This window comes from Syngnathoides biaculeatus, chromosome 5 (genome assembly GCF_019802595.1).
Source record: "Syngnathoides biaculeatus isolate LvHL_M chromosome 5, ASM1980259v1, whole genome shotgun sequence".
NCBI lineage: Eukaryota > Metazoa > Chordata > Actinopteri > Syngnathiformes > Syngnathidae > Syngnathoides > Syngnathoides biaculeatus.
In genome coordinates this window covers 26820218-26846969 of record NC_084644.1, presented here as the reverse complement: position 1 = coordinate 26846969, position 26752 = coordinate 26820218, and the positions used below count along the sequence as shown (strand labels likewise).

The 26752-nt window shown below is 40.0% G+C and overlaps 1 protein-coding gene and 1 long non-coding RNA gene across 6 annotated transcripts in view; one reads left to right on the top strand and one right to left on the bottom strand.

Annotated features, from left to right (window-relative positions):
* Nucleotides 1-25919, bottom strand: part of map7d1a (MAP7 domain containing 1a) — a 77851-nt gene extending 51932 nt beyond the window's left edge. For 3 of the 5 annotated variants that reach the window (XM_061820949.1, XM_061820950.1, XM_061820953.1), the window contains exons 1-2: nucleotides 21076-21446; nucleotides 6375-6551 (exon numbers count right to left, since the gene is read on the bottom strand). In XM_061820949.1, coding sequence (XP_061676933.1) covers nucleotides 6375-6551; nucleotides 21076-21151 — 253 coding nt within the window. In that variant the 5' untranslated portion in view covers nucleotides 21152-21446. Of the gene's footprint in view, nucleotides 1-6374; nucleotides 6552-21075; nucleotides 21447-25721; nucleotides 25758-25825 lie in introns of those variants that run through there. The other 2 variants (XM_061820951.1, XM_061820954.1) reach the window with 2 other exon arrangements.
* Nucleotides 122-24391, top strand: LOC133501298 (uncharacterized). Its single transcript, XR_009795152.1, has 3 exons — nucleotides 122-165; nucleotides 6396-6581; nucleotides 24265-24391. It is a non-coding gene; the product is annotated as an uncharacterized LOC133501298 (long non-coding RNA).
* Nucleotides 25920-26752: the final 833 nt, after the last annotated feature.

The following is a 26752-nucleotide window of genomic DNA, read 5'->3' as shown; positions in this document are numbered from 1 at the left end:
CTGTCAGCATTCATGCCAGCACATATTTTTGGCATATATGTAAGCTACCATATGATGGCGCAGACGAGGCAGTGAGGAACAATTGTATTTCACATGTAAGCAGAAGAAGCTTACATTGCCCCAAACACTGCCTTCTAGGCAGGTCATTGCAGGAACCGCAAACAGGTAAAGGCACTCTGTACAAGCTTTACCCAATGTGGGACGTTCACACTCATATCTCTTATGTACGGTAAATGAAGAAGATTTTAGATCTTGCATGACTTTTATAAGGAATAGTTCCTAAAAACAGAAATGTCTTGTACTTTGTTCTTGTTGCTTTGTTGTTCTTTGATTTGAATGCCCAACAAAGAAGAGAAAAATTCCTTGAGTTATTTTACACGCTTGACCAATAAAGCTGATTCTGATTCTGATCCCGATTACTGACGATGCTGTACACACACAGGGTGTCACTCGAAATTAAAATTATCACACCACAGCAAACAGAATAGCATAACTAACAAATAATCCAAAATAAAAGAATGACTCACAAAATAATTGACACAAAACATGCACTTTAAATGCTACTTAACTCTTCCCAGCATGCTTTGCGGCAATGCCACAAAGCATGCATTACGTGAAGACTCTAAATTGCCCTTAGGTGAGATTGTGAGTGTGACTGTTGCTTGTTTCGATTGTTTCCCTACGATTGGCTGGCAACCAGTTCAGGGTGTACCTCGACTCCTCCCGATGATGGCTGGGATAGGATCCAGTATTCCCATGACCTTTGTGGGGATAATTTGATAGATGGATATTATTAATTGATCAAACAATTAAATATTTTAGACTACCGTAATTGATGAATTGGATTTTAAAAAAATATGATTTAAATTTTTTATGGGTTTATTCAATAACAGAACATTATTTCAAACTGACAGCCCAGAAAATGCACAAACTGATAAGGATTCAATTAATAACTTGGTTCGTGACATCAGTCATGAAATAGCCGAAAATGTTTAGGATTGTAAAATAGAGATCAAAGTGGACTTTCGTGAAAATTCCTGAAAATACAAGTGCGAGCACTAGGGAAGTCCGGGAGCATGCCCCCCTGGGAATTTTTTTTAAAAAATGGATAGCTATGGTGCAATCAGGCGATATCTGTGAACAAAATTCAGACAAAAATTGAAAGTAAAATTTCTAAGCCCTGACCAAAAAAAAAAAATTGGGCAGAAGTTCCCCAAGGGCAAAACCCAGGATTTTTTGCCCCTCATCCATCTATCACATTTGTCATTAAAATATGCTTAAAATATGCCATCTTATCTCAAGACAAATGAATTAAGTGAACTATTCAATAAAAATACATCTATCTAAAATTGTCCTTTTCCCCACATTTCTACATCATACAGCAAACAGGTTAAAGAAGTTGATCTGTAGTAATTACTAACATTTAGGTCTCAAACTTGTTATGTTACGTTGTACTGATCGGGTGTGGTCAGTCATGCTCGCAGATAAAGTTGCGAGTGTGATTAGGGATGGCCTTAAAATAACTTACTGAATTAATATTACATAAATGTAAATTAAAAATAAAATAAACAAATACATAACCAAAATAGAAAACTAAAATTTCAAACTCAGAAATGATCATTTCCAATTTCAACTGATATTAGTAGTACATGATATAAAACAGTTTTTAAAAAAATTTCATTAATAAAAATTCTTGATCTGACAAACTTTATCTGAAGAATAGTTAAATGCACTTGCCTGTCAACGAATAAACATGAACGGTCTATACTCGCAATCTTTTGAAAATGCTAAAAGTTTAGTTCAACATAATCTGCGTTAGTGGCAACAAACCATCGATACATTGGAACAAACATTCCTGTCGCCAATCGTGACATATTGTTGTGGGATGGGGGAGGGGGCACGCACCACGGGACTGCCGTAAATAGGAGGGCGGCTTGGTAGAACGCGCCTTTATGTGCATGCGCTCGACGTATTGGCCACACCTGAATCAAGCAACAAGGTGAATGATAGTCTGGTGACATGGCTCATGATGTTGATGACTTTTGACGTAAATGCGCTCACATTACGTGAAGCAGTTCTGAACATGCGCTTTCGTACATGCTCCATACATTCTCAGTACGGTTAACTTGCATTTCCTTTTTCCGGGTGAATACCCGTTGTTTTGCAGGAAGCTTGTTTGGTTAACGACGTTTATGAAATAAACACGTGAATTAATGTCAAGACCACACAAAATAAGCGACGTCTTGAGAGAATGCGAAGGGAACCTCAATTTTCTGGAGCAATTTTCATGAAATTTTAAAAATCCAGATTTCCGAGAAAATCCGGAGGACTTTCATCACATCATCACAAATGCATTGAGGAATCTGGAAATTATTCTCACTGTATTGGATTTGGCTGCAGGTCTGAAAGCAAATGGAGTCTCTCAGACTTTCTCCGGAGCATTACCTCGCCTCAAGAGACCCGCTGAGCTGACGCTGGCAAAGTGCAAACGTAACAGCACTCATCATCAAAGTTCAGGCTAAGTCCAAAATGAGTTCGGGAGGACTGAGTGAACTCTAGTGTGCAGGGCTACACGATATTGGGGAGAAATGACATTGTAATCTTGTGATATGAAAAAATACAGGATAACATAATTGTGACATGAAAATCAGCACACTTTTCTCTTTTTCCTTCTATGTATTGTTTGGACAATCTCCATCCATTTTCTTAGCCGCTTATCCTCACGAGGGTCACGGGAGTGCTGGAGCCTATCCCAGCTGTCAATGGGCAGAAGGCAGAGTACAGCCTGAAGTTGTTGCCAGCAAATCGCAGGGCACGTGGAGACAGGCAAACAGCCACACACACAATCACACCTAAGGGCAATTTCGAGTGTCCAATTAATGTTGCCTGTTTTTGGGATGTGGGAGGAAACCGGAGTGCCCAGAGAAAACCCACAAAGACATGGGGAGAACATGCAAACTCAACACAGGCGGGTCCGGGATCGAACCCAGGACCTCAGAACTGTGAGGCCAACGCTTTACAGCTGAATCACCGTGTTGCTCCCAGATAATTATATAATATATAATTATATATTATATATTATATAATAACACATGAGTCTTATGCTCATCTATAAAGGGAGTATCCCCAAAAGGCTCAGTTGAAGGATGGAGTGGCATTCAAATAGTCCATCAGTTTAAGAAAAATCAGGCCTCACACATAATTTTTTTTTCCATTTTGTGTGATTAAAAATTTTCTTGCATGAGCGAATGTTAACAGTTGAAAGTTGCCTTTGTATGCACTGCAATCTCCTCCTGCACGCTCTAGATAGATAGATAGATAGATAGATAGATAGATAGATAGATAGATAGATAGATAGATAGATAGATAGATGATAGATAGATAGATAGATAGATAGATAGATAGATAGATAGATAGATAGATAGATAGATAGATAGATAGATAGATAGATAGATATAGATAGATAGATAGATAGATAGATAGATATAGATAGATAGATAGATAGATAGATAGATAGATAGATAGATAGATAGATAGATAGATAGATAGATAGATAGATGATAGATAGATAGATAGATAGATAGATAGATAGATAGATAGATAGATATCGCAATTACTGTTATGAATTCTATCTGTGTAAAAATGTGACCTGCTGCCATACAATTGACTGCCTGCTGCAACATGATTGACTGCTTAGCATACGCTATTATCAACATCATTGTCGCGTATATGCACACCACATAGGCACGTCAAGACAGGCTATTATACCGTTCTGTCTGGCCAGGGGAGTGGCCAACATTGACTCAGGCCCACTACTTTTTCATTTTAATTTACAAGTTTGAACCTTCAGCTCGCCTGGACTACTGATGAGCAGGAAGGCAAGTCCGCACCTACTTTGTAAAGTCTGGTAAGCCGGTTAACTGCTCCCACTGCAAATTTCCTGTAGCTTTTCTTTTTTATTATTATTATTTACCAGTGTTGCTACATTAGTTACAGGAATAAAATCCAAAATTATTCCCGAATGATGCCACATAAAATAATTTCAAAAAATTTCGAGTGCGTGTGTATGTGTGGGGGGTGGGGGGGGGAATATACCACTAAAGGGCACGATTGGCTGCAAAAATTGTCTCTCCTTTTCATTTCAATCATTATTCGAACAAGCATTCTAATGACTTTATGAAGCTAGCAAAGCTGAAAAAGCTAACCCTGTTTAGATAACACATAGATAAGTGCAATAATTGCTGTAGTAATGAATTATCCATGTTCCATTTGGGTCTGAATTGAATGAAGTGAATTAATTTAAATGGGTAAATTGGTTTGTTTTGCTTGTGAATAATTGGCAAAATAGTGTGAATAATCATAATCATATTAATCATATATATATATATATATGTATATATTTTTTTTTTTTATTATTTTTTTTTTATTATTTATTTTTTAATGGCTGTGGAAATGCTGAAAATTAAGAACTGCCCCCAGTGAGTGGAACAAATGAGCACATAAAAGTAACGACTTGGTTTGTTTCATTCATTTATTCAGCTTCCATACCGTTTATCCTAACTACGGTCATGCTGGAGCCTATCTCTGCTGTCTCTTGGCAAGAGGCAGGGTCCAACCTGAGCTGGCCACCAGCCAATCGCAGGGCATATACCGCATAAAGAAACAACTATTCACACACGCATTCACACCTACAGGCAATTTAGAGTCTTCAGTAATCTTACCATGCATGTTTTCTGGATGTGGGAGAAAACCGGAGTACCAAGAGAAATCCCACACTGACACAGAGAGAACGTAGGCGAGGGCAGATTTGAGCCCAGGTCCTCAGAACTGTGAGGCAGATCTGCTAACCAGTTGTCCACCATATTTGTTTGTTTGTTTTATGTTAATTGACCTGTTTTGTCTTTGTCTTGTTTAGTATAAACATCTTCACCGGAAAATATTTAGTAAATACATCTCAAGTCAATGTCAAGGTTTACTTAGTACGAAACAAGGGTATGCCATATTCATGTTGTACCTCCTCAAAATACGGTCCAAATACGAATCATATGCTGGTGCAAACTGAAAAACCTGGTCGCAGCAGGGCTACTTGCCCAAACATTAGTGTAGAGTCCTGACAATGTTTCTCAACATACAATTGCAATCAAAGTAGAGATGTCATCATCTAGGGTCCAAAATATCATCAAAAGATTCCAAGAATCTGGATAAATGGCTGCACATAAGTGGCCAGACCAAAAACCAAAATTGAATGCCCATGACCTTAAATCCCTCAGGCGATCCCACATTAAAAAACATCATCATTGTGTCAAGGATATTGCCACATAAAAAAATTGTCAGTTAACAGTTTGTCTACATCTACAAATGCAAGTTGAAACGCTATTATGCAGAGTGAAAGACATAGCAACAACACCCAGAAATGCCGCTGGCTTCTCTGGGCCCCAGGTATTCTGAGATGGACTGAGGCAAAGTGCAAAAAAAATGTGCTGAGGTTTGACTAGTCCACATTTCAAATTGTTTTTGGAATTAATGTACACGATATCTGGAAGCCAAAAGAGGAAAAGGACCATCCAGATTATTATTAGCAAAAAGTTCATATCATATAAATCTGTTCTGGTATGATGTGTTAGTGGCCATGGAATGTGTAACTTGTACATCGGTGAAGGCATCCTCAATGCTGAAAGGTATTTACAGGATTTGGAGCAACATAAGCTGCCATCCATGCAAAGATTTTTTTCAGGGACGTCCATGCTTTTTTTAAAAAAGACAATGCCAAATCACATTATAAGTACTAGTATTTGACTGGGCTGCCAGCAATTCAGACCCCTCTCCCATTCCAAATTTTGTGTTAGAAGTGAAAAATATGACGCCAGAGACCCCAGACTGTTGAGCAAATGAAGATGTACATTAAGCAATAACAGGAAAGAATTCTACCTACAAAGCTTCAACATTTAGTGTTCTCAGTTTCCAAATGGTTATTTAGTGTTGTTAAAGGGAAAGGTGATGTAACACAGTAGTAAAAAATACCTGTCTTATCTTTTTTAAAACAAGTTGTAGGCATGAAATTGAAAATTTGCAAAAAAATAAATACAATGAAAATAAAAATCAAGAAGTTGATCAATATGAACATTAAATATCTTGTTTTTATAATGTATTCAACTGAATACAAGTTAAATTATTTGCAAATCACCGAGTTATGTTTTTAACTAGATTTTACACATCCCAGTTTCATTGGAAGTGGAAGTGAAGTTATACAAGAATAAGTGTATAATATATATAGTTCTTTCCCCTCCTACATTGCAGGACTTGTAATGTGACTAATGCGCGTGCGCACATCGTGATGACCATGCTCAAACGATGGACTGTGCATCCTTATTTACCTTTTTTCTGCCGTGGGGCAGGTGACGCTGGGGAGCTGAAAGTTCGCGGGATCACGTCAGCTTTGATTGGGGTGTTCAGTTTCCAAGCTGGCAACGCCATTCTGTCGGTCGGCTTCTGGGGACTGCTCTCCCCTTCTGGATCAGGCCTTGTCTTCCTGTTCAGTGCTTTATGTGGAGCTGATTCAAGCAGAGGACAGAAAACAACAGGTAAATCAGAAGGTGGATGGTGAAGCAGTAAGAGAACTCAACCAGTTGATCCTCATTCCAGTTGCTGCTGAGCTGGAGGTGAGGTCAGCTCTCTCACCAGCTATGTGTAGCAAGTATGATGTGAGGAACACTTGATTTTCTTTCTGAATGCCGCACTCCAATACTGCACTCATCTAAAGTAGTTTGTGTCATCAGATTTAAACAAAACAATAACTGGGTGGGATCGGGATGATGACTCACATTTGGCAGGTCGGTACAACTTGAATGTCCAACTCAAACATTAGTTTGGCTGAGTTTTGACAGCCTGAACAAAGACCAAGAGGGAGCGACGCTTGGCTTTGTCTGGGCTGCACTGTACCCCTGTATTCGGGTCGGGAACACAGTTCAGGTATACACTGTGGTAGCTCTCTGTAAATCATTCTGAGGTTTTTGGCTGTAGCCACAAACAGGAGGAGGCTGCCACACAGAGAGAGACTATGAATTGCAGAGAGGATTTACCATTGCAGTGCTGCTCCCTTGCAACCATTGGTAAGCAAGAAGACTGCTTTGCCACGCCAACGGCTGTCTTTGTGCTAACTTTGCACATTTGCATTGCACACACACTCATTCTGGAACCATGAAGATACACTATCCAGTTTACTCTCCAAACTGAGGTCTTTAAACACTTGACTTGAGCAAATTGAGGGGTTGACTTGCACTTCCATCCAAAGTGGCAAATTCAAATTAAATTCAGTGTTTTTTTTTCCTTCTATCCGTCTATTTTCTATACCACTCATCCTCATTAGGATCCTTGGTGAGCTGGAGCTTATCCTAGCTAACTTTGAACAAGAACCGGAGTACACCCTGGACTGAACGCCAGTCAATCACAGGGTGCCCCTTTATTAGCTTTTGGTGTTTGATTATTTTCTGACTTGTTTTTGACATGTCCCTTTTTGAATTTCAATTGCCATTTGAAAATGGAAAGAATGGAGGATACACGGTTTGTATACCGATCCATCGGTGTATTTCAATGACGGGCAAGATCAGACACGTTATATCCAATCTGTGCATTTATACTGCATTCACATGGGCACATAATAGATACATATTAGATTTTTATTCACATTTGTAAGAGCCCTGATCCTGATCTGAAGATATCAGATTCAATACTTTTTTTTCCACTTGATATAATCAGGACACATACTCTATATCAACTGTGTTACTTAAGAGCAAAAATCAGAGTAGGTGTTAAATGACTTCAGATTCTTTGTATTCAACACTATGGTAATGAGAGTCGAGCTGATGTCTACTAATCAATGACATTTATTCTTTCCACTGGTCAGCTCACAATATGTGCAGATGTTAGCCTCCAAATATAAGCTCCCTCTCCGTGCCATAGACTTATGTGCCCAGTCGTTACTGGGTGCAGTTGACGCACACCCAACTCACTCATCCAATCACAATCAGACACTTTTACTGCCCCGCAGACAGACAACCCACATGACTCTACCTGCACCTCATGAAACACAACTGCTAGGGTACTATTCTACACTACTCTGATTAACAAATATATGTAATATAAATATAATATGCAGCATGTTAGGTAAATGGTTTGCCTCACAAGTTCTGAGAACTGGGGTTCAGATCCCAGCCTTCCCATTGAGGCGTTTGCATATTCTCCCAGTGCTTGCATGGGTTTTCTTCAGGTACTCCCGTGAGTTTTCCTGCAGGTTAGGTTAATTGAATATGTTACATTGCCTGTAAGTGTAAATGTGAGTGTGAGTGATTGTTTATATGTGCACTGTGATTGGCTGGCGACCAGTTCAGGGTGTACCCCGCCTCTCGCCCGAAGATAGCTGGAAAAGGCTTCAGTACGTCTATGACCCAAATGAGGATAAGCTGAATGGAAGATGAATGAATGAATAAATATAATAAAGTCGGGGGAATAATTTGCAGTAATGTATTGTAGCAACCCTGTTACTGTTATGTGAATTGTTGCCAGAGTTCTAGAAGTTTGACTGTTTGCGAGGCAGTGAAAGTGTCTGAGTGTGATTTGTGATTGGAGGAGTGAGTCAGAAGGTGGGGCAACTGGAAGGAGGAAAAAGAGCTCTTTTTTCCCATTTGGGACTAGGGAGGTTTGGGGGGTAGTCCAGGCTAAGAAATGTTCCTTTTCACAATATAGAGGTTTTTGATGGCCCTCCATTCATCCTATAGAAAAAAAACATAGAATTAAGGGTTAAAATTAAATTACATAGCTTGATGACTTGCAAAATATACAAATCACCAAGCTATCATCACATTTTTATTAAAATATTTCTAAACATTTGAGGCACTGCTGATAGGTTCTCTCACCTGTCAGTTTCTGGGAGCCCTACATTTGGTAACGCCATTAATCAACTTCAAGCTCTAACAGTCATTCCAAAGTGGTGAAGTTGACAAATTAACTAACCAACTAATAGGTTCAACCCTTATCACAGAGTCACTTGTACCTTTCACTATCTATCCAGCGAAAGAAACGCTCCAAACCCCTATCATTCTCAAATTCCTAATGGTATGACGTCAGGATCTGCATGAAAAATCACGTTCAATTCCAGATGATTAGAGGCATTCAGTGAGCTAGAGGGCCTTAAGAAAAAGCTTGTCTGAGTTCATTGAGGCATATGCAAAATGTACGTCATCGCTAACTGAAGACAAACACTGACCAAGATGAGGGCTAGGCACTACAAGGTTCCCTACAAAAAAGTTCATCCAGGAGATAAAGACTACGCGAGGCTTTCCCTCTGTCAAAGCACTATTAAGTAAGCATTCCTTAGGCGCTGATTCTCTCTGACAGACGACCCTTTGTTGTGCCCTCTGCTTCGCAGTGGAGAGCAGTCAAAACACCACAGCGACATAAATGCTGCAAGATTTGAGTGAATAATGAATTACGTTATTTCACTTTGGAAGCAAATTTCTGTACGTAACTTCAGACAAGAAGTAGTCCTGTGATGCCAACATGACGAGTTTTTAATTCATCGAGGAGTCAGAACCCAGAGTGACAGCGATGACTGCTATGGAGGAGGTTGTGGCAATAATTACCAATGAAATGCAAAACTCTCAGGGAGGGCTGCTACTGTTTAGCAAGACTGAAACAAGGGCTGATTATGGAGTCTGTGCTCCCAGACAATGGAGAGGAGCAGAATGTATAATACATATAACCCTTTGAAGAATTTTACTAAAAACACTGAACTGGGTTCTCGCTACTTACAGTGAAGAAAATGAGTATTTGGACACCCTCCTATATTGCAAGTTCTCCCACTTAGAAATCATGGAGGGGTCTGAAATTTTCATCATAGGTGCATGTCCACCGTGAGAGAGATCATCTAAAAAGAAAAATCCAGAAATCCAATGTATGATTTTTAACGATTTATCTATGATACAGCTGCAAATAAGTATTTGAACATCTGTCTATCAGCTAGAATTCTGACCCTCAAAGACTTGTTAGTCCGCCTTTAAAAGTCCACCTCCACTCCATGTATTATCCTGAATCAGATGGACCTGTGTGAGGTTTTTAGCTGCATAAAGACACCTGTCCACACCATACAAACAGTTAGACTCAAATTTGAAACATGGCCAAGACCAAAGAACTGTCCAAAGACACCAGAGACAAAATTCTACTACTCCACACGGCTGGAAAGGGCTATGGAGAAATTTCCAAGCAGCAAAAGATCCACTTTTGGTGCAATCATTAGAAAATGGAAGAAGCTAAACATGACGGTCAATCTTAATCAGAGTGTAGCCCCATGCAAGATATCACCTCGTGGGGTCTCAATGATCCTTAGAAAGGTGAGGAATCATCCCAGGACTACAGCACAGGACTTGGTCAATGACCCGAAAAGAGCTGGGACCACCGTTTCCAAGGTGACTGTTGATAATACACTGAGACGTCATGGTTTGAAATCATGCATGGCACGGAAGGTTCCCCTGCTTAAACCAGCACATGTCAAGGCCCGTCTTAAGTTTGCCATTGACCATTCGGATGATACAGAGGAATCATGGGAGAAGATTTTGTGGTCAGATGAGCCCAAAATTCAACTTTTTGGTCATAATTCCACTAACCGTTTTTGGAGGAAGACCAATGATGAGTTCCATCCCAAGAACACCATCCCTACTGTGAAGCATGGGGGTTGTAGCATTATGCTTTGGGGACGTTTTTCTGCATATGGGACAGGACGACTTTACTCTATTAAGGAGAGGATGCCCGCGGCCATGTATTGTGAGATTTTGGGGAACAACATCTTTCCCTTAGTCAGAGCATTGAAGATGGGTCGTGGCTGGGTCTTTCAACATGACAATGACCCAAAGCACACAGCCAGGAAAAACAAGGAGTCGCTCCGTAAGAAGCTTATCAAGGTTGTGGTGTGGCCTAGCCAGTCTCCAGACCTAAACCCAAGAGAAAATCTTTGGAGGGAGTTGAAACTCCGTGTTTTTCAGCGACAGCCCAGAAACCTGTCTGATCTAGAGAAGATCTATGTGGAGGAGTGGGCCAAAATCCCTCCTGCAGTGTGTCCAAACCTGGTGAACAACTCCAGGAAACGTTTGACCTCTGCAATTGCAAACAAAGGCTACTGTATCAAATACTAATATTGGTTTTTCAGGTGTTCAAATACTTATTTGCAGCTATATCACACAAATCGTTTAAAAAAATCATACATTGTGATTTCTGGATTTTTCTTTTTAGATTATCTCTCTCACAGTGGACATGCACCTACGATGGAAATTTGAGACCCCTCCATGATTTCTAAGTGGGAAAACTTGCAATATAGCAGGGTGTTCAAATACTTATTTTCTTCACTGTAAGTACAACATCAATTTTATCTGCAGTTTCATAATGATGAGCACACATCCGATGAAACTGATGGAAAATGTATAGTATCATGGATTGGTTTATGTACATCCTTACAAAAATATGTCTTTTACTTTTTTAGAATTACTAATAGCTGATTCAATGTCTTTGTGAATGGGACATGGCTCCTGTCTGATTAAATCAAAAGATTACAAAATAAAACAACCATTTTTCAGGCATCTTAGAAGATAATGGTCGTCGGATAGAGCCTAGTCTATCTTTTGAGAAGATAAGTGACTTATAACTGTAAAACAGAAAAATGAGGAGCAACCACAGCTGGGGATGTGAAGAGAAAAACAGAAGAGATCAAGGATGTAGACAGGTAGTCTACTTAAAGTATTCAGACTCCAGCACTGTGTGATAGTTAAGAATGTTAAAATGTTATTGCATGGAGCATTAATAAAGGTTTTATGATGTCAGTAATATCCTCTGGGGAAAAAAATGTTTTAAGGTGGTAGGGTGAGCTAGTGGTTAGCACTTCTGTATTCAAATCTTGTCTCCTGCCTTACTGTGGAGAGTTTGAATATTCTTGTGATGGGTAGTCTCCAAGTAGTCCGGCTTCCCCCCACATTACAAAAACATGGATGTTGTGTTGACTGAAGAATAAATTGTCTATAAATGTTAACGTGAGTATCACCCTGACGATTGGCTGGTGACGAGTTCAAGGCATATCCCACTTTGCTTGTCAAAAGTCAGCTGGGATAAACTGCAGCTCATCCGCCACCCTAAATTATCCATCAGTATGAATGTGAATGATTGCTTGTAAATCTTGTTTTTGCAGTACCATTGATGAGCAACTAGTCCAGGGAGTACTGTACTAAACTAAGTCTGCGGGGATAGTCTCTCGGTCAGCTTGAACCGTCTCCAGGACATTAATGGGACTGGCACAAGCTTTGAAGAGCACACTTGAGTACTATTTCCTCAGGTGTAATAAATAGAATGATGACTCGACCGTGAACTGCATTGCTGTCGCGCACCTTATTTACACAACAGTGGGCAGATGGACTGCACTCGAGGGGGTGGGACCAACCATACAGTTAAGAGCCGTTGGCCTTTTCATGACTTTCTTCTGATTCATCGTCAGAAATCTATGTGCACCAAAAACATCCAAGATGTTGGAGACAGGGACAAAATCACTTTGGGGTTTATTTTATTAAGCCCTGTTTGCCAGCCATGTGGCCCAAAATGGGTCGGAGAAGGTTCAGGAACCCTCAGTAATGCGCATGTGAGTTCATTGGTCCCCACCAGCTGAAGGAAGCACACAGTGGCACACACAAACGCTAAATGAGTCACTTTAAAAAAGGAGGAGACAGAAGGGCAGCCCTTGCAGAGGCACTAGTATGCTTGAAATACATGGATGCATGCATGCATGAGCAAGTGTGCATGGCGGCAGGATAACAATCAGCAGGTATCACTAAATAAATAAATAAACATCTACATTTTAGCATGTTAGCTTGGTTTGGACTAACTGTGATCCTCGCCATAGTTAAGTTCACTAGGGCTCAATCGATTAATTGAATAACTCAATTCAAGTTACACCTCAAAACTTTGCATGGATCCTTATTTTCCACAATGGCTAATTTTACGTGCTTAAATGAAGAGGTAATAAGTGGTCAAGGATAGACACAGTGGCTGGTACACTTTCAATGACTTGATTTAAAAAAAAAAAACATGTAAAATGCACATTCATACACAAGCTAGGCCACACACACTCAAAGTCATATTACTGTAATGTAACATGAGAAGTGTACTAAAATTATACCTCCACCTAACGTACATGTTTTGTATTGGTATTGTTGTTTTATAATGCAAAATCTATTTTACTCTGATTATTCAACTAATCGATGGGTCATCAATATGTTAGATTCGTTTCTAAAAATATTCAATCGCTGAGTCAAAATTTCAAATTGTGTTTGGAAATTGTGCATCTCATATCGTTTGGGCCCAAAAAGAAAAGCTATTGGTATGAGTAACTGACACATTAGTGAAGATACCATTAATGCTGGTACATGTGGATAGGTTTCAAATGATGTCACCACAGTCCTTAGACCAGGGGTCATCAAACTTTTTGAGGGTGAGGGCTACTTCGTGAGATTGTACGAAGGGCTACATGACCTGTTTGCAGCAAACTTCAGTCATAGTTTATTATACATACATAAAATATTTTCGTTTTAATTTTTTGTATGATGTGACATTACAGGTATTACAGGTAAAAATTTAAATAACATAAGCAAGTCAGATTCAAAATTTAAAGCTGTGGTATTTTTAGAGCATGCGTCGCGGGTGCATTAAAATGTCGGCGCAGGCTACCATGCGCCCACGGGCACCGCGTTGGTGATCGCTGCCTTAGACCAATCGGATAAATTAACGATAGAAAAATACTTCACGCTTCACCTATCACCTGTGTTCTCTGACCTCTATGACACATAAGATGGCGTAATTGGAAACCTATCCATTGGGTTCGGAGCAACATATTCTGCCATCCAAACAATGGCTTTTTCATGGACACCCCTGCTTATTTCAGCAAGACAATTCCAAACCACATTCTCAACATGTTAAAACAGTGTGGCTTCATAGAAATAGACTATGGGTAGTAAACTGGCCTGCTCGTGGTCCAGACCTGTCTCCCATTGAAAACAAAACATGCCCCATTATGAAGCGTCAAATACTAAAATGGAGGTCCCAGACTGTTGAACAGCTGATGCATCAAGCAAAAACGTGAAAGATTTCCACCAGCAAAGCTTCAACAGTTAAGTGTCCTCAGTACCCAAACCTTTATTGAATGTTTTTAAAAGAATAGATGTTGTAACACACTTTCCTAGCTTTTTGGGAACATATTGCAGCTATAAAATTCCAAGTTAATGATTATTTGCTTAACACAATAAACGTTATCAATTTGAGCATTAAATATCCGGTCTTTGTAGCGTATTCAACTAAATATAAGTTGAACATGACTTGCAAATCAAAATCAGGAGATCTCTGCAGGCTTTCTACACGCAGCATCAATTTTTGCCATGTGCGCATCAAGTGACGCAGAGGAGCCGCGCAGGCTAATGCGTCAGTCATGTGATCCAATACAGGCATTGTCAGCTGCACGAGCACGTAAGTATAAAGAGGCCTTTAGAGCTGTCAGTCACACACATTTCAGGGTGAAGAGGGGGAAGGCGAGGAAGGGAGCCTGAGAAAAACAATTGGCTGTGGCCGCTGAAGGCTGAACTTCGGAGGCCACAGATTAGACGAGAGACTAGAGACAGATTATTGAGGGATGCAGGTTAGCATTTAGGAACACACCCGCAACATCTGGATGCTGAAAGAAAATTTATTTTTTTAATGTATTTTTTAATCCATTCATTCATTATCTGGCTTTGTTAACGAAACTTTTGTCATGTGTCGAGTTTCCAGGCATTATTTTGGTCTGTTTGGGTGCTCTCACTTAAACTTGTTGGAGCGCTGAAGAAAAAAAAGTTACCGAATGTTAATTCCAAACTGTTAGTGAATTCAAACAAATTGAAGCCTTATGGCCCACATTGGAAGTTTCACTTTCTGAATGAATTAAGAATAGGATGATGACGCTGTGGGTGGTGACATTGGGTGAGGGCAAAGAGCCTCGTTAAAACTAGAACAACTACTTATACCGCCACAGAGAAAACGATTGTGCACAAATCCAATTTCACGGCATATTGTTTTGCCCGGCTTTCTGTAGAGCTCTTCCAGCAACACAAATTTTATAACAAGCAGAAAAATATGCACAATAATGAAGAAGCAGATGATGGCAGAGTATATTCTAGCCAGAAGGTAGAGAAATTAAAAATGTATTGCCACTGGACAAGAGATTACATATTCATGAGACCAAGAGCTAAAATAAGCACCTGTCATAAAACTTGGGTTTACAAAATAAGAATACTTAATAGTTCGAGTAAAATAAGCCTGTACAAATAAAACATTCTAATGAAAATGCAGATGAGGTAAAAGGGCGTCAACTGAACAACGAGCACAACTTGGCAAACAAGATCTCCATCTCATTTGGGATGAGACCGGCAGAATTAATGAACTACCTCATAGCGCCGTCCTTTACCCCTGTTCTGTCCCTCCTGTTGCCACCAAAAGGATGATGTAAGGGGAGCAAAGGGGCCTAGACACACAGGAAGCGCAGTGCAAACAAGCCGGCATTGACTCCACGCCAGCACATTTGTTTAAAGGTCCATAGTAGCTGAGTGTTCAATATATGCAGACATGACGCTAACGTGTTGAAAAGACAGCGAGGTTGCACGATCTATTCATGATTTTTAGTTTGATTCAGAAAAAAAGAAAGAAAAACAGTTGCTTCGTTTGCAGTTAACAACCAATAGAGGTTCTTTTCGGATCCATCCATTCATTATTTGAGCCGCTTATCCTCACAAGAGTTGCAGGAGTGTTGGAGCCTTTCCCAGCTAACTTCAGGCAGGAGGCAGGGTACACCCTGAACTGGCTGCCACCTTAATTCAAATAGTCAAACAACTAAAGTACATCAACACATGGGATGCTGCAATGGGAAATCAGGACCAAGTGCTGCCCTTAAAAGAGGGTTGTAAATTGTGTATACTGTAGATGCCACAAGATGGTGGCAAAGCACTTAAAACAAAGAGGCTCGTAAAAAGCACTTAAAACAAAGAGGCTCTATCGTGTACACACTAATGAACTCTTGTTACATAAACCACTGTAATTTGAAGTTAAATATTAAACAAACCATCTTTAAATGAGGCCCATTAAAATTTGGAGAAAGGCTTTTTCATCAGACAGTGATGTTTAAATAATTTTAGTAGTTGTCTGTATTAGGCATCCCGATACTTCCTTAAATTGTAACAAACATTCGATCATAATTTTAACATGTCACAGTCCAACGAAAAGCATATGTCCAACTTTTAAAAGTCTTTAACTGAACCAAAATCTTTGTATGTTTGTGATCAAATCATTGAAGAGTGACGATGAGTTAATTTAGAATTGATGCAATCACTAAATAAAAGTAAATACTGTACAGTGAAAAAATAAGACAGGGTTCTTCCATCAGAACAGCACAAGAGTGGAACACCACACCGTCATTTCATTCCCACATTATATGGCTGTTTATTGAAACATTACCTTGGGCTAAAATCTCATATGATATTGTGTGGCTTCAACACATAATTAACGCTGGCAGCTATAAATATGCGGACCTTTTTGTTTCTCCATGTGAAAGGCTGCCAAATTGTGGCAGCGACAGTATAATTTGATGACGTGAAGCTGCACGTAGCATTGTTAAGTAACATTCCTTTACAACAAATCACCAAGATCACGTGACAGTTGATGAAGACATCTGGTGAGACGACAATAAAGACGTATACATACAAAGTGGGAGGCGTACCCTTCAGCCAAACAAGAATTGTTCTAATAATAGATGCTAGGTCTGGGGACAGAGGACTACTCAGCTGCTACGTTTGGGGATATTTTCAGACGTGTTGGAAAAATCATGCTTCAAAGTCCAGATGTCCTGTCCTGGAAAGATAAGGGCAGTGACTGATGATAATTTGCCTCCACGATGTCACAGATATGAAGCAGATGCCTTCCAACGCAACACGCCTGCATACGGTATCATGGGTCTGTGAAGTGAGACATAAGGACTGCATGATATTTTGCCGTTAACAGCTTTGCAGCATCTTGTGAAGCAGTCAAGAATGATGAGAAACATCCAACTTTCTTATTTTTCTACTCATCCGAGGACAGGTCAAGGGGGCAGTAAACTATTTATTTACAAGAGTGAACGTATCTTTGTTCATCTATTTATGCTAGTGAGGCATAAGCACAGACGGAACAAATAAATGCTTGTGAATTAGATGGCAAGTAATACATACAGTAATAAATGTACTGTATCTACTTTTTGTGACCTTTGTGTCCCATGAGATTTGTCTGTTGTAAAATATGTGCCTTGGCTCCATAGCGGTTGGAAATCATTGGTCAAGAGAAATCTGAGAAGGTTTACTGTTGAGAGGCTAAAATTCTGAGGCTTTGGACAATTTTAAGTGAATGTCTCTAAATGATTAATTGATCATAACAACAGTTGGTGATTAATTTGATAATCAATTAGTTATCGACACATTGATTAATTGTTGCATTTCTGAATCAAAGTGTTAATGTTCTAACTGTGCCTATTGTTAGAGTGGCTTAAAATAATAAATGTATTTTTTTTAATTATGCATCCATTTTCTGTCCATCTTATCCCTACTAAGGTCACGGGCATGCTGGAGCCTATCACAGCTATCTTCAGCTGAAATGGCTGCCAACCAATCGCAGGGCACATGTAAAGAAACAACGAGTCATACTCACATTCACACGTACAGGCAATTTAGAGTCTTCTATCGACCTATCACGCATTTTTTGTGATGTGGGGGGAAACTAGGGTACCTGGAGGAAAAAAAACCCAGGCATGGGGAGAACATGCAAACTCCACCCAGGTAGGGCTGGGATTTTAACACCGCTCCTCAGAACTGTGAGGCAGAAGTGCTAACCAGTTGTTGTTTACTGTGATGTCGGCTTCAAATTATTTGGGAAGAAATTCCTAGGCACTCTGAAACCAGAATTGTGTTGTGTTTGCACCCATTCCTTGGAGGATGACTTTGTAAACATAAGCTTTCACACACTGTTGGAAGTAAATTTCTGGGTTTGGAATGAGTGATCCGGTTGTTTGTATTTGCTTAGTTTCTTTTTAAACGCTTAACTTTGGTAATACTTTGGTCAATATTTCTTCATTTAAAGTTATGTAGCCAATAATTAAGAAAAAAACAACACCATTCTTCAGACACTTTCTTTAACAACATTGCAGTACTGGTAAGACTTCAGGCAGTCACTGATGGTGTAGTGGTACATTTGCCTGACCACAGCAGGCAGCATGAGTTCAGTTCCCACTCACTGACCGTGTGAATGCGAGTATGAATGGTTGTCTGTAGCTACAGTATATGTGCCCTGTGACTGACTGGTGACCAGTTCGGGATGCAGTCTGCCATTCGCCAAAGTCAGTCGGGATAGGGTCCACCACCCCGTGACCATGAACAAGATAAGCGGTATTAAGAAGGGATGGATGGTTATCCTAGGGTAGCTTTAACAGAATAATCAATTAATCAGTACCCTGGCAGTGTAATAAACCCCGGGTCATACTTTTAGAGGTGTGTCTAATTCTTTTAGTATTTCATCACTTTTTCAGGAAAAGGGGTATAAGAATTGAAATGATTGGACAAAGATTTGGATTTTTTTCAATAATCTGATTTCCACTAGCTATGATTTAACTAAATGAAAGGATGCAACCCACAGGATTTTTTTTTTTCTCGATGTGCATTATTCTTTGCCTCACTCATGAAGAACTGGGAATCCCATTCTGTTCAAAGCCGCTTTGTATTAAGACCTGCCCTTGATTGTCCTCAAAGATTCCCAACACCAGGGTGGAGTTGTACTCTGCTGCCACTTGATCGGACGCCAAAGCATGCTGACCTAACCCCACTCTGGACCCCCTCTACTTCCCAACAGGATGGAACTTTTCTTGTTGTCATTGGGTCACATTGTGAGTGCGACTCCCCTTTTTTCATTCTTCCAGACAGAGGCACCATGTCGATCCACAATGCTCAGGCACGCATACACACTAGATCATCCTGCAGATAGCAGGCAACTTTAATTCACTTTGTGTGAAATAGGGAGGCACTTGAGGGGTTTATATGTTTGTATTTGCGCAACTAAGATGGAAATGTGTTGCTTGAGGTTGAAAAAAAACCTGGACATGACAAGGTGAGTGTTTTTACAGTGCATCTCCTGTCCAAGGTGACAAAGAGTACACTGCCGTGAAAATGTATTGGTCCCCTTCTCAAATTCTTGGAATTGTGTATAGTTTTTCAGATTTCATGTTCAAGATAATCAAACACATGCAAACAAATATATGTCAAGTAAACTTAAAATGCAGGTTTTAAATGGTGAATTCATTTTTTAAAGAAGAGTGGACTATTCAAAATTACATGGCCCTTTGTAAAAAAAAACTAATTACCCCCTAAAGCTAATAGCTGGTTGGGCCATCCTCAGGAGCAGCAAGTGAAATTAACCATTTTCCATAAGTGGCAATGTCTTTTACATTTCTGTGGAGCTATTTGAGCCTATATGAATTGAGCCAAAATTGAGAGTTTTCGAGCATTAACTGGCTTTTTGAGGTTGTGCCACTGGATTTCAATCGGATTGAAGTCTGGACTTTGACTAGGTCACTCCAAAACCTTTTTGATTTTCAAGCAAATCAGAAATTGACTTGTTCCCTCCTGCAGAGGTCAAGTGCATTTACACTTGAGGTCACAAACTGAGGTCACAAACTGATGACTCAACATTCTCCTTCAGGATTTCCTGTTATAGAGCAAAATTCATGATTCCATCAATCACAGAAGATTGCCCAGTCGTGAAGGAGTTAAGCAGCCCAAGACCGCCACACTACCACCATCAAATTTGATTGTTGTTGTGATGTTCTTTTTCTGAAATGATGTGCAACACCTCCAGTATATGTAATGGCACACACCTTCCCAAAAGCTCAACTTCAATCTCTCAGTCCATATATTCTCCCAAAAGTCTTGGGATTCATTGAGATGTTTTGTTTGCTTTTGGTCGGCAGTGGTTTTCGCCTTGGAACTTTTCCATGGATGCCAATTTTGCCTAGTCTCTTCCTTATTTTTGTGTCATAAACATTGACCTTAACTGACGCAGGGGAGGCCTGCTTTAGACATTGTCCGGAGTGCCTTTGTGGCCTCCTGGATGAGTCATTGCTATTCTTTTTGGGTAATCTTTGTAGGCTAGCCACCCCTGGGAAGGTTCACCACTGCTCCATTTTCCCTCCATGTGAGGATAATGACTTTCTCTGTGATCCGGTGGAATCTTAAAGCTTTAGAAGTGGATTTTGTAACCCTGATAGATGGCGATTACGTTATTTTCCAACTGTTGTGGAATTTCTTTAGATTGTGTCATTTTGCTGCAGTATTTTTATATCTTTCCCCACTTGATTTTGTTGAGACGGGTTTTGTGGTAATCAGGCTTGGCTGTGATCAGTGAAACTTAACCCAAAAAGTTGATTAGCTTCAATTAATTAATGATTTAACGGGGGGTGAGTACTTTTTCACACATGACCAGGTAACTTTGAATATTTTATTTGCCTTAGTAAATGAAATCACCATTTTAAAATACCATTTTAAGTTCACTTGAGTCATATGTGTCGCATATTTACGTTTGGTTAATGAATGATCTTAAACATTAAAGTGGGGAAACTATGGTAAAACATATGTACTTGAGACGGGGGGGGGTGTACTTTTTCATGGCATTGTATTTGGGAAAATGTCCTTGAGTCGTTCAGCATTAAGATGAATCACACTAGTTTTTTATTATAACAAGGATGGGGGTGGGGGAGTAGAAAGATTACCGCATAATACAAATGGTGTTTCGGAGAGGTGGTAAGAACCAATGCTGTTGAAAAAAAAAAATACTCAGCGTCCATGACAACTAACGCTCATCACGTATAAGACAAGTGTTACAACCCAATGCGGCACTCCACCGACCTTTCTGTTTTTTTGCCCAGTGTTCGGAAAGTACACCAAATTGACTTACTTGTCTCTGCTGTTACGTTCGTTTGCTCCATTTCGACGGAGGTAACGACAGCCTCGCGGTGTGTCGTCGGGTTCATCCAAGCACCGGCTCCTTGCTGCCTGGCAGTCCGCTCATCCCTCACGCAGGACGGGGCGGGGGAACTTGCGAGTCACTTGACGGCGGAGTTCCGGGGCTCCTCTCACACCGAGTAAGAAATTGACCAATAATTGAACGAAATCCAAAATAGAAGTATTAAGAGATGCCGGTGGGGTTGGTGTGGAAAAAAAATGTTTTGAGAGGTGAAAAAAATAGAAGAAGCCTAAAGGAATTTGGCGGCTTTTGAGCTCTGCAGCTGATGCTGAGCTCACGTCGACCAACGACGCACGGATGCCTCCGGCCGGGCTGGCCTGTACCATTTACAATAGGGGTGTAATGCTCATAAATTACAGTTTCTATTTAGGAAAAAAGCATATAAAACATACATGGACTAAATATGATGATACTTTACTAGTACAGTTCAACTTTCTAAATAGAAGCGCAGTTTTCTTCCATAAAACGAAAAAAATTAGTAATGCGATCAAGTCCCTTCTTCCCCTTTCTGATGGCTCTGCCCACCGCGAACAACAACACATATTCGGCTTTTGCCATTCAATGAAAACTTCCAAATGCCTTTGAAAAAAAATAGTTTTTTTTTTTTTTTGCCTTAAAAGCGTTTATAATCTAGTACCATGTGTACCTCTAAATGCCACAAGACTTAAAAAGTTGCCTATTCTGAGGTAAATAAAGACAGCGCCGTTTTCAGATAATTTCTTGAAAGGTACGTTATGAGTATAAAGTCGTATTGTACGGAGGAAAACAGTTATGTATTTTTTCAATAATAATCATAGACGTGAACAATAATAAAAAAGTATAATAATGTCATAACCGGCTGAGAATCACTGAGTCCATTTTTTTCATGAAAAAATATTTTTACAAGTACAGATTTATTTTGTCAGGATAACAAAATGTAAAATTGTGGGAATGATGTCCAATTTTTTTCAACAAGTTTTCTTTTAACCTTTATAAAAACAAAGATGTAGAGTTTTGGTTGCTGTTAAAAAAATTATAATCTTGCATAAATAACGTCATATTTTTTTCCAAATAAAAATGTGTATCTTTACTGGAGCAAGGACATTTGTAGTAGCATTTTTCCAAGGTAATATTAGGATATTAAAGTGAAAGATAAAAACGGAAGAAAGTCATTTTATGAATTATTATTATTATTATTTTACTCTTGTAAGATTAAGCCTGGTCATTTGAAAATATTCCTTTATTCTCAGAAAAAAATACATCTCTTTTCATTTTGAAAAAAAATGACCTTATTATGCTTTTTGTTTGTTGTTGTCATTTTATGTCATTCTATTCTGATGTTTATTTCGCTGGCCCTTACACACTTTTTTAAAAATGATAAAACACTAAAGTTATTACAAATTATTTTTGGAACAGATCCCAGTTTTGAAAACTTTTATATATTGATGCAATTTATCTTTCTCCAAATATGTAGCATGTTTTTAGAGTACCTACATCAAATTTTTTTCAATGATGTCGATCAAGTTTGTAATGTTCAAAAGGGTTTAGAATTGAATATTCATGATTTTTCTGCTTTATTACATGTGTGTAAATGTATCCCATCAAGAACATTTGATTTTCCCATCAGCCTGTTCTTTGTGTTTTGGACAATCCAAAAACAAATAAGTCCACACTCGTGAGTCACTACACGATTACAATGTGAAAGCATTTTTGTTATGTAACACTCACTGATGTGTTTTTATTTACCACCTGTGGCTCTCTGGTAGCCTCTGCCAAGGTGGTCAGTGGGTGGTAGTGTGGGGGAGGGGGGTTGAATGGCACGCTTGAGATGGGGGTGGGGGGCTCCCGTCTTAAAGGAGCCCAGTGGGACTCTTTTGTGCAGCTGTTGAGCCCTACTCGACCCTGAAACTCTCCGATCCATCCCCCCTCAGCCACCTGTCACTGCAACTGGATCAAGTAAAGGAGGATGGGGGGGGGCATGTTGGGGTCTCGGGGCTCCATTGATGATGAGGCTGTATCCATTCTACAAGAGTGCGCACCCTCTGCACACAGGAAGTGGAACACCTCGACTTCCACGCTGAATGAAAGGAAGGGCTTGATTTTGGAGATGCAGCTGCACCACACATAAAAACGCACACACGGCAGGAGAACAGCGTAGTGATTGCATCATGCTGGAGGAATGAGGGTAAATGAACGCAATAAGGGGGGTTTCGGGTGGAGGGGGGATTCAAATGCCAGTGGGGAAACAATTCAAAAAGGAAACCTCGAGTGTAGCAGCGTAGAACCAGATAATGTCCTAACTCTAACCTGAATCCTAACCCTATTTACATCTAGCCATTTTACCCACATCCTAACATACCTAAGTCCTTAACCCAAAACCCGCAATCCAAACCTCCCTAAAACGTATTCCTAATCAATTATTGGTCATTTAAAAAAGAAAAAAAAAAAACGCCAACTCTTAAGTGTCATATGCAAAAACCTTTCTCCACCAAACAAAACCCTACCCTAAACCTAACCCTAACTTCACCACAGGAGTCCCTAAACTCATTGAAAGTAAGAGCTTTGTCTTCATTACTTTGATAAATACAATGTGACAAAGTAAAAACTGCTTTGTGATTTCATGCATCAATGCCCAGTGAGATGGTGCTACTTCTAGTGTACTCATACTGTTATCAGTTTGAAAAATAAAGTGGCATCAAACAGGCCTACTTGTTATTATGTTGTCTGTATACATCTTTTACTTCACCGTTTGTGTTCAAATCTCCATTGCTTGAAGGATTATAACTACTGCAACATTCATGTTTGTTTCTTAATGTTATTAAATCTGTTTTCCATTGTGTTAGCATTACGATAGCCAATTTCCCAAGTTATGTGTTGCTCTATTTCAGTTCAAGTTAAAAACTTCAATTGTAATCCCTTAGCCTCTGTTTGGGAAGGATTAATTGCGATCTGCTGCTTGTTGTGCTCACTGTCACCACTTAGTACTAATTACTCCATTTTTTTGCTCGCAACTCTACAGAAGCAATTACCTGAGCGATGGCTCATAGTGTATATTGAAAAACTCCTAAATCTGGTCACTTGTTAGTCGAAGCAACATCATATCTGTGTATTTAAATCTAATGTGCTGTTGTCTTCTTGGAGGAATGTCATCCCACAGCCAACTATGACATCATGGCCTAGAAACGTGTCCCATCTCTACTCACCATCAGAGACACCCCCCCACCAACCCTGCTTCCTTTCAACTCCCACCCGTGCAACTCCCCCCGCCCTTCTGCTGTTGTTGATGCGAGCATGAATCGCTCCATTCCAATCCCAAACTACTTCAATAATGGAAAAACCTTGTCCAACCCCCCTTGCCCGCAGCGCCCCCACTTGCTTTCATTTCCATGACGACCCACAATGGGAAGACTGGAAGCGAGCGAGGGGGAAACAGCAGAGGCAGGAAATAAAATGTGAATAAGAAGCAAGTAGGAGTGGCTTCCCTCAATCTCTTGAGTAAGGGGGTCTAAAGTTACGGTGCTATAAGGTGTTTTCAGAAAGTTGGCAAAAAATTTGCAAAATAAACGATTGGACTCACCGAGTGTGTTTTACTTTTTGATGGACTGTTAAGCACCGCACCAAGCCTTCCTATAAAACTTTTCCTGCTAAAGTGGGCTTCCTGAATGCAGGATGATAAAAAAATAAAATGTTGCACCTTGTCAAGGATGCAGACTACCTAAAATGCATGCTACCACGGAGTCATTCTTTCTAGGATGCAGTCTACCTAGGTTGTCCCCTATTTAGAATGCACATGACCAAGGATGCAAGATTTACTGTTATGGAATTTAGGAAAATGCTATTTTTGACCAGGCAGATGCTAGGGTAAATACAACATTGGCCAATGACAAACAACTTCCTCGTCTCGCCATCGCCATTGCAGTTTTACTTGATTTTTGTTTAATTATATACCGTGGCTGAAATAAGTATTCAACACGTCATCATTCCCCACACTAAATATATTTCAAAGGGGCTATTGCCCTGAAAACTTCACCTGATGTTGAGAATAACCCAAGTAATCCATACATATAAAGAAATGAGAACAAATAAGACCAAAAAGTATTGAACACATGAAGAAAGAGAGCTGCTAAAAGGCATGGGACGTCAAGACAACACCAAAAATGTATCAATAATTCAAAGGGAATGTAGCCCCTTGTCATTGCTGATGAATGTCAGATGGTTCAGTCCGTATTGATGGCCAATAAAAAGGTCTCTTTGCAAGCTGTCTGAAGACCATCGCAAACTATCTATCCATGCATTATCTGAGCCACTTATCCTCACAAAGGTTTGTGGGAGTGCTGTAGCCTATCCCAGCTAACTCCAGGCAGGAGGCGGGGTACAATCGCGGGACACACAGAAACAAACGAGTCGCACTCACAAACACACTTAAAAAATTAGGTTCTCCAATTCATGCATGTTTTGGGATGCGTGAGAAACCCGGAGTACCCAGAGGAAACCCACCCAGGTACACGCAGAACATGCAACGCCACATAGTGTTGGAATTTTATTTCTAAATCATCATAAACTTAAGTTAGTAATCTGACTCCAATTTGTTACCTTACCCAACTGCCACTCATCCAACCATACGCGCGCTCGTTCTGCAATAGAAAGGTATCAGGAAGCCGGCATTTTCACACACGAGTGGATTTATTCCTTCAACACACACCTGGGTCTCGGGTCCCTCTCATTACAACCCTGTACGTCTCTGTTGCCACCAGCAGACGTACTCTACATCCGAGTTGCCCAGAACAATTTTAAAGTACAATCTACTAATTCACTATTGGTTCTGTGTCTCCTGCAGGTATCCTTGGCGCTCTCTCATTGGTCTCCCTTGGTCCGCCGGATGTTGGCCCGACTCCTCCCGCGTGCTGGCTCCTCCTGGTGGTGGTTTCCTGACAGTAGTTTTTCCACCAACTGCCTCTGAGTCCTCTCGTCTCCGCACCATCCTTGCAGTTAGCACCGTCTGTTCTAAAACATTCCCTTCTTGCACATTCTTGCACCACATACCCTGTTTCGTTCCACCAGTCACACACTCAGCACTTTACAGTCTCACACTTTCATACAAAGGATGCAGCAACATCTAATGAACTACTTTAAGCTCAAACTCTTATATTCCTTTAATAGGAAGGGCTGGGATTCTAAACCCGGTCCTCAGAACTATGAGGCAGATGTGCTTACAAATCGCCCACCACGCTATCAATCATGACTTAAAACGTAATAAAGAAAAGTCTAGTTTAGGTCAATAAACACGCTTTGGACACACACACACACACACACACAGATGCACAGAGATGAGTCGTTTTAATTAAAGTCAGTAAGATTAAATGTATGTGTCATAGTGATGATGAGGAATGGTTGTTAAATGCATCATAGCTGACAATTGGTCATGTGACATACTTCAAGCTGACCTTGGTAAATGTACAGGAAGAGACAAGTATCCTACCTTTTTAAATGACATGATGGATAACGAAACTTTTTATACATCTGAAGATACATTTATGTGTTGTAGAGCAACAATACTTTTTTTATTAATATGTACAGTAATATTTTTAATAACATAATGAAGCATCTAGCTGTGGTGCATCCGAAGTAG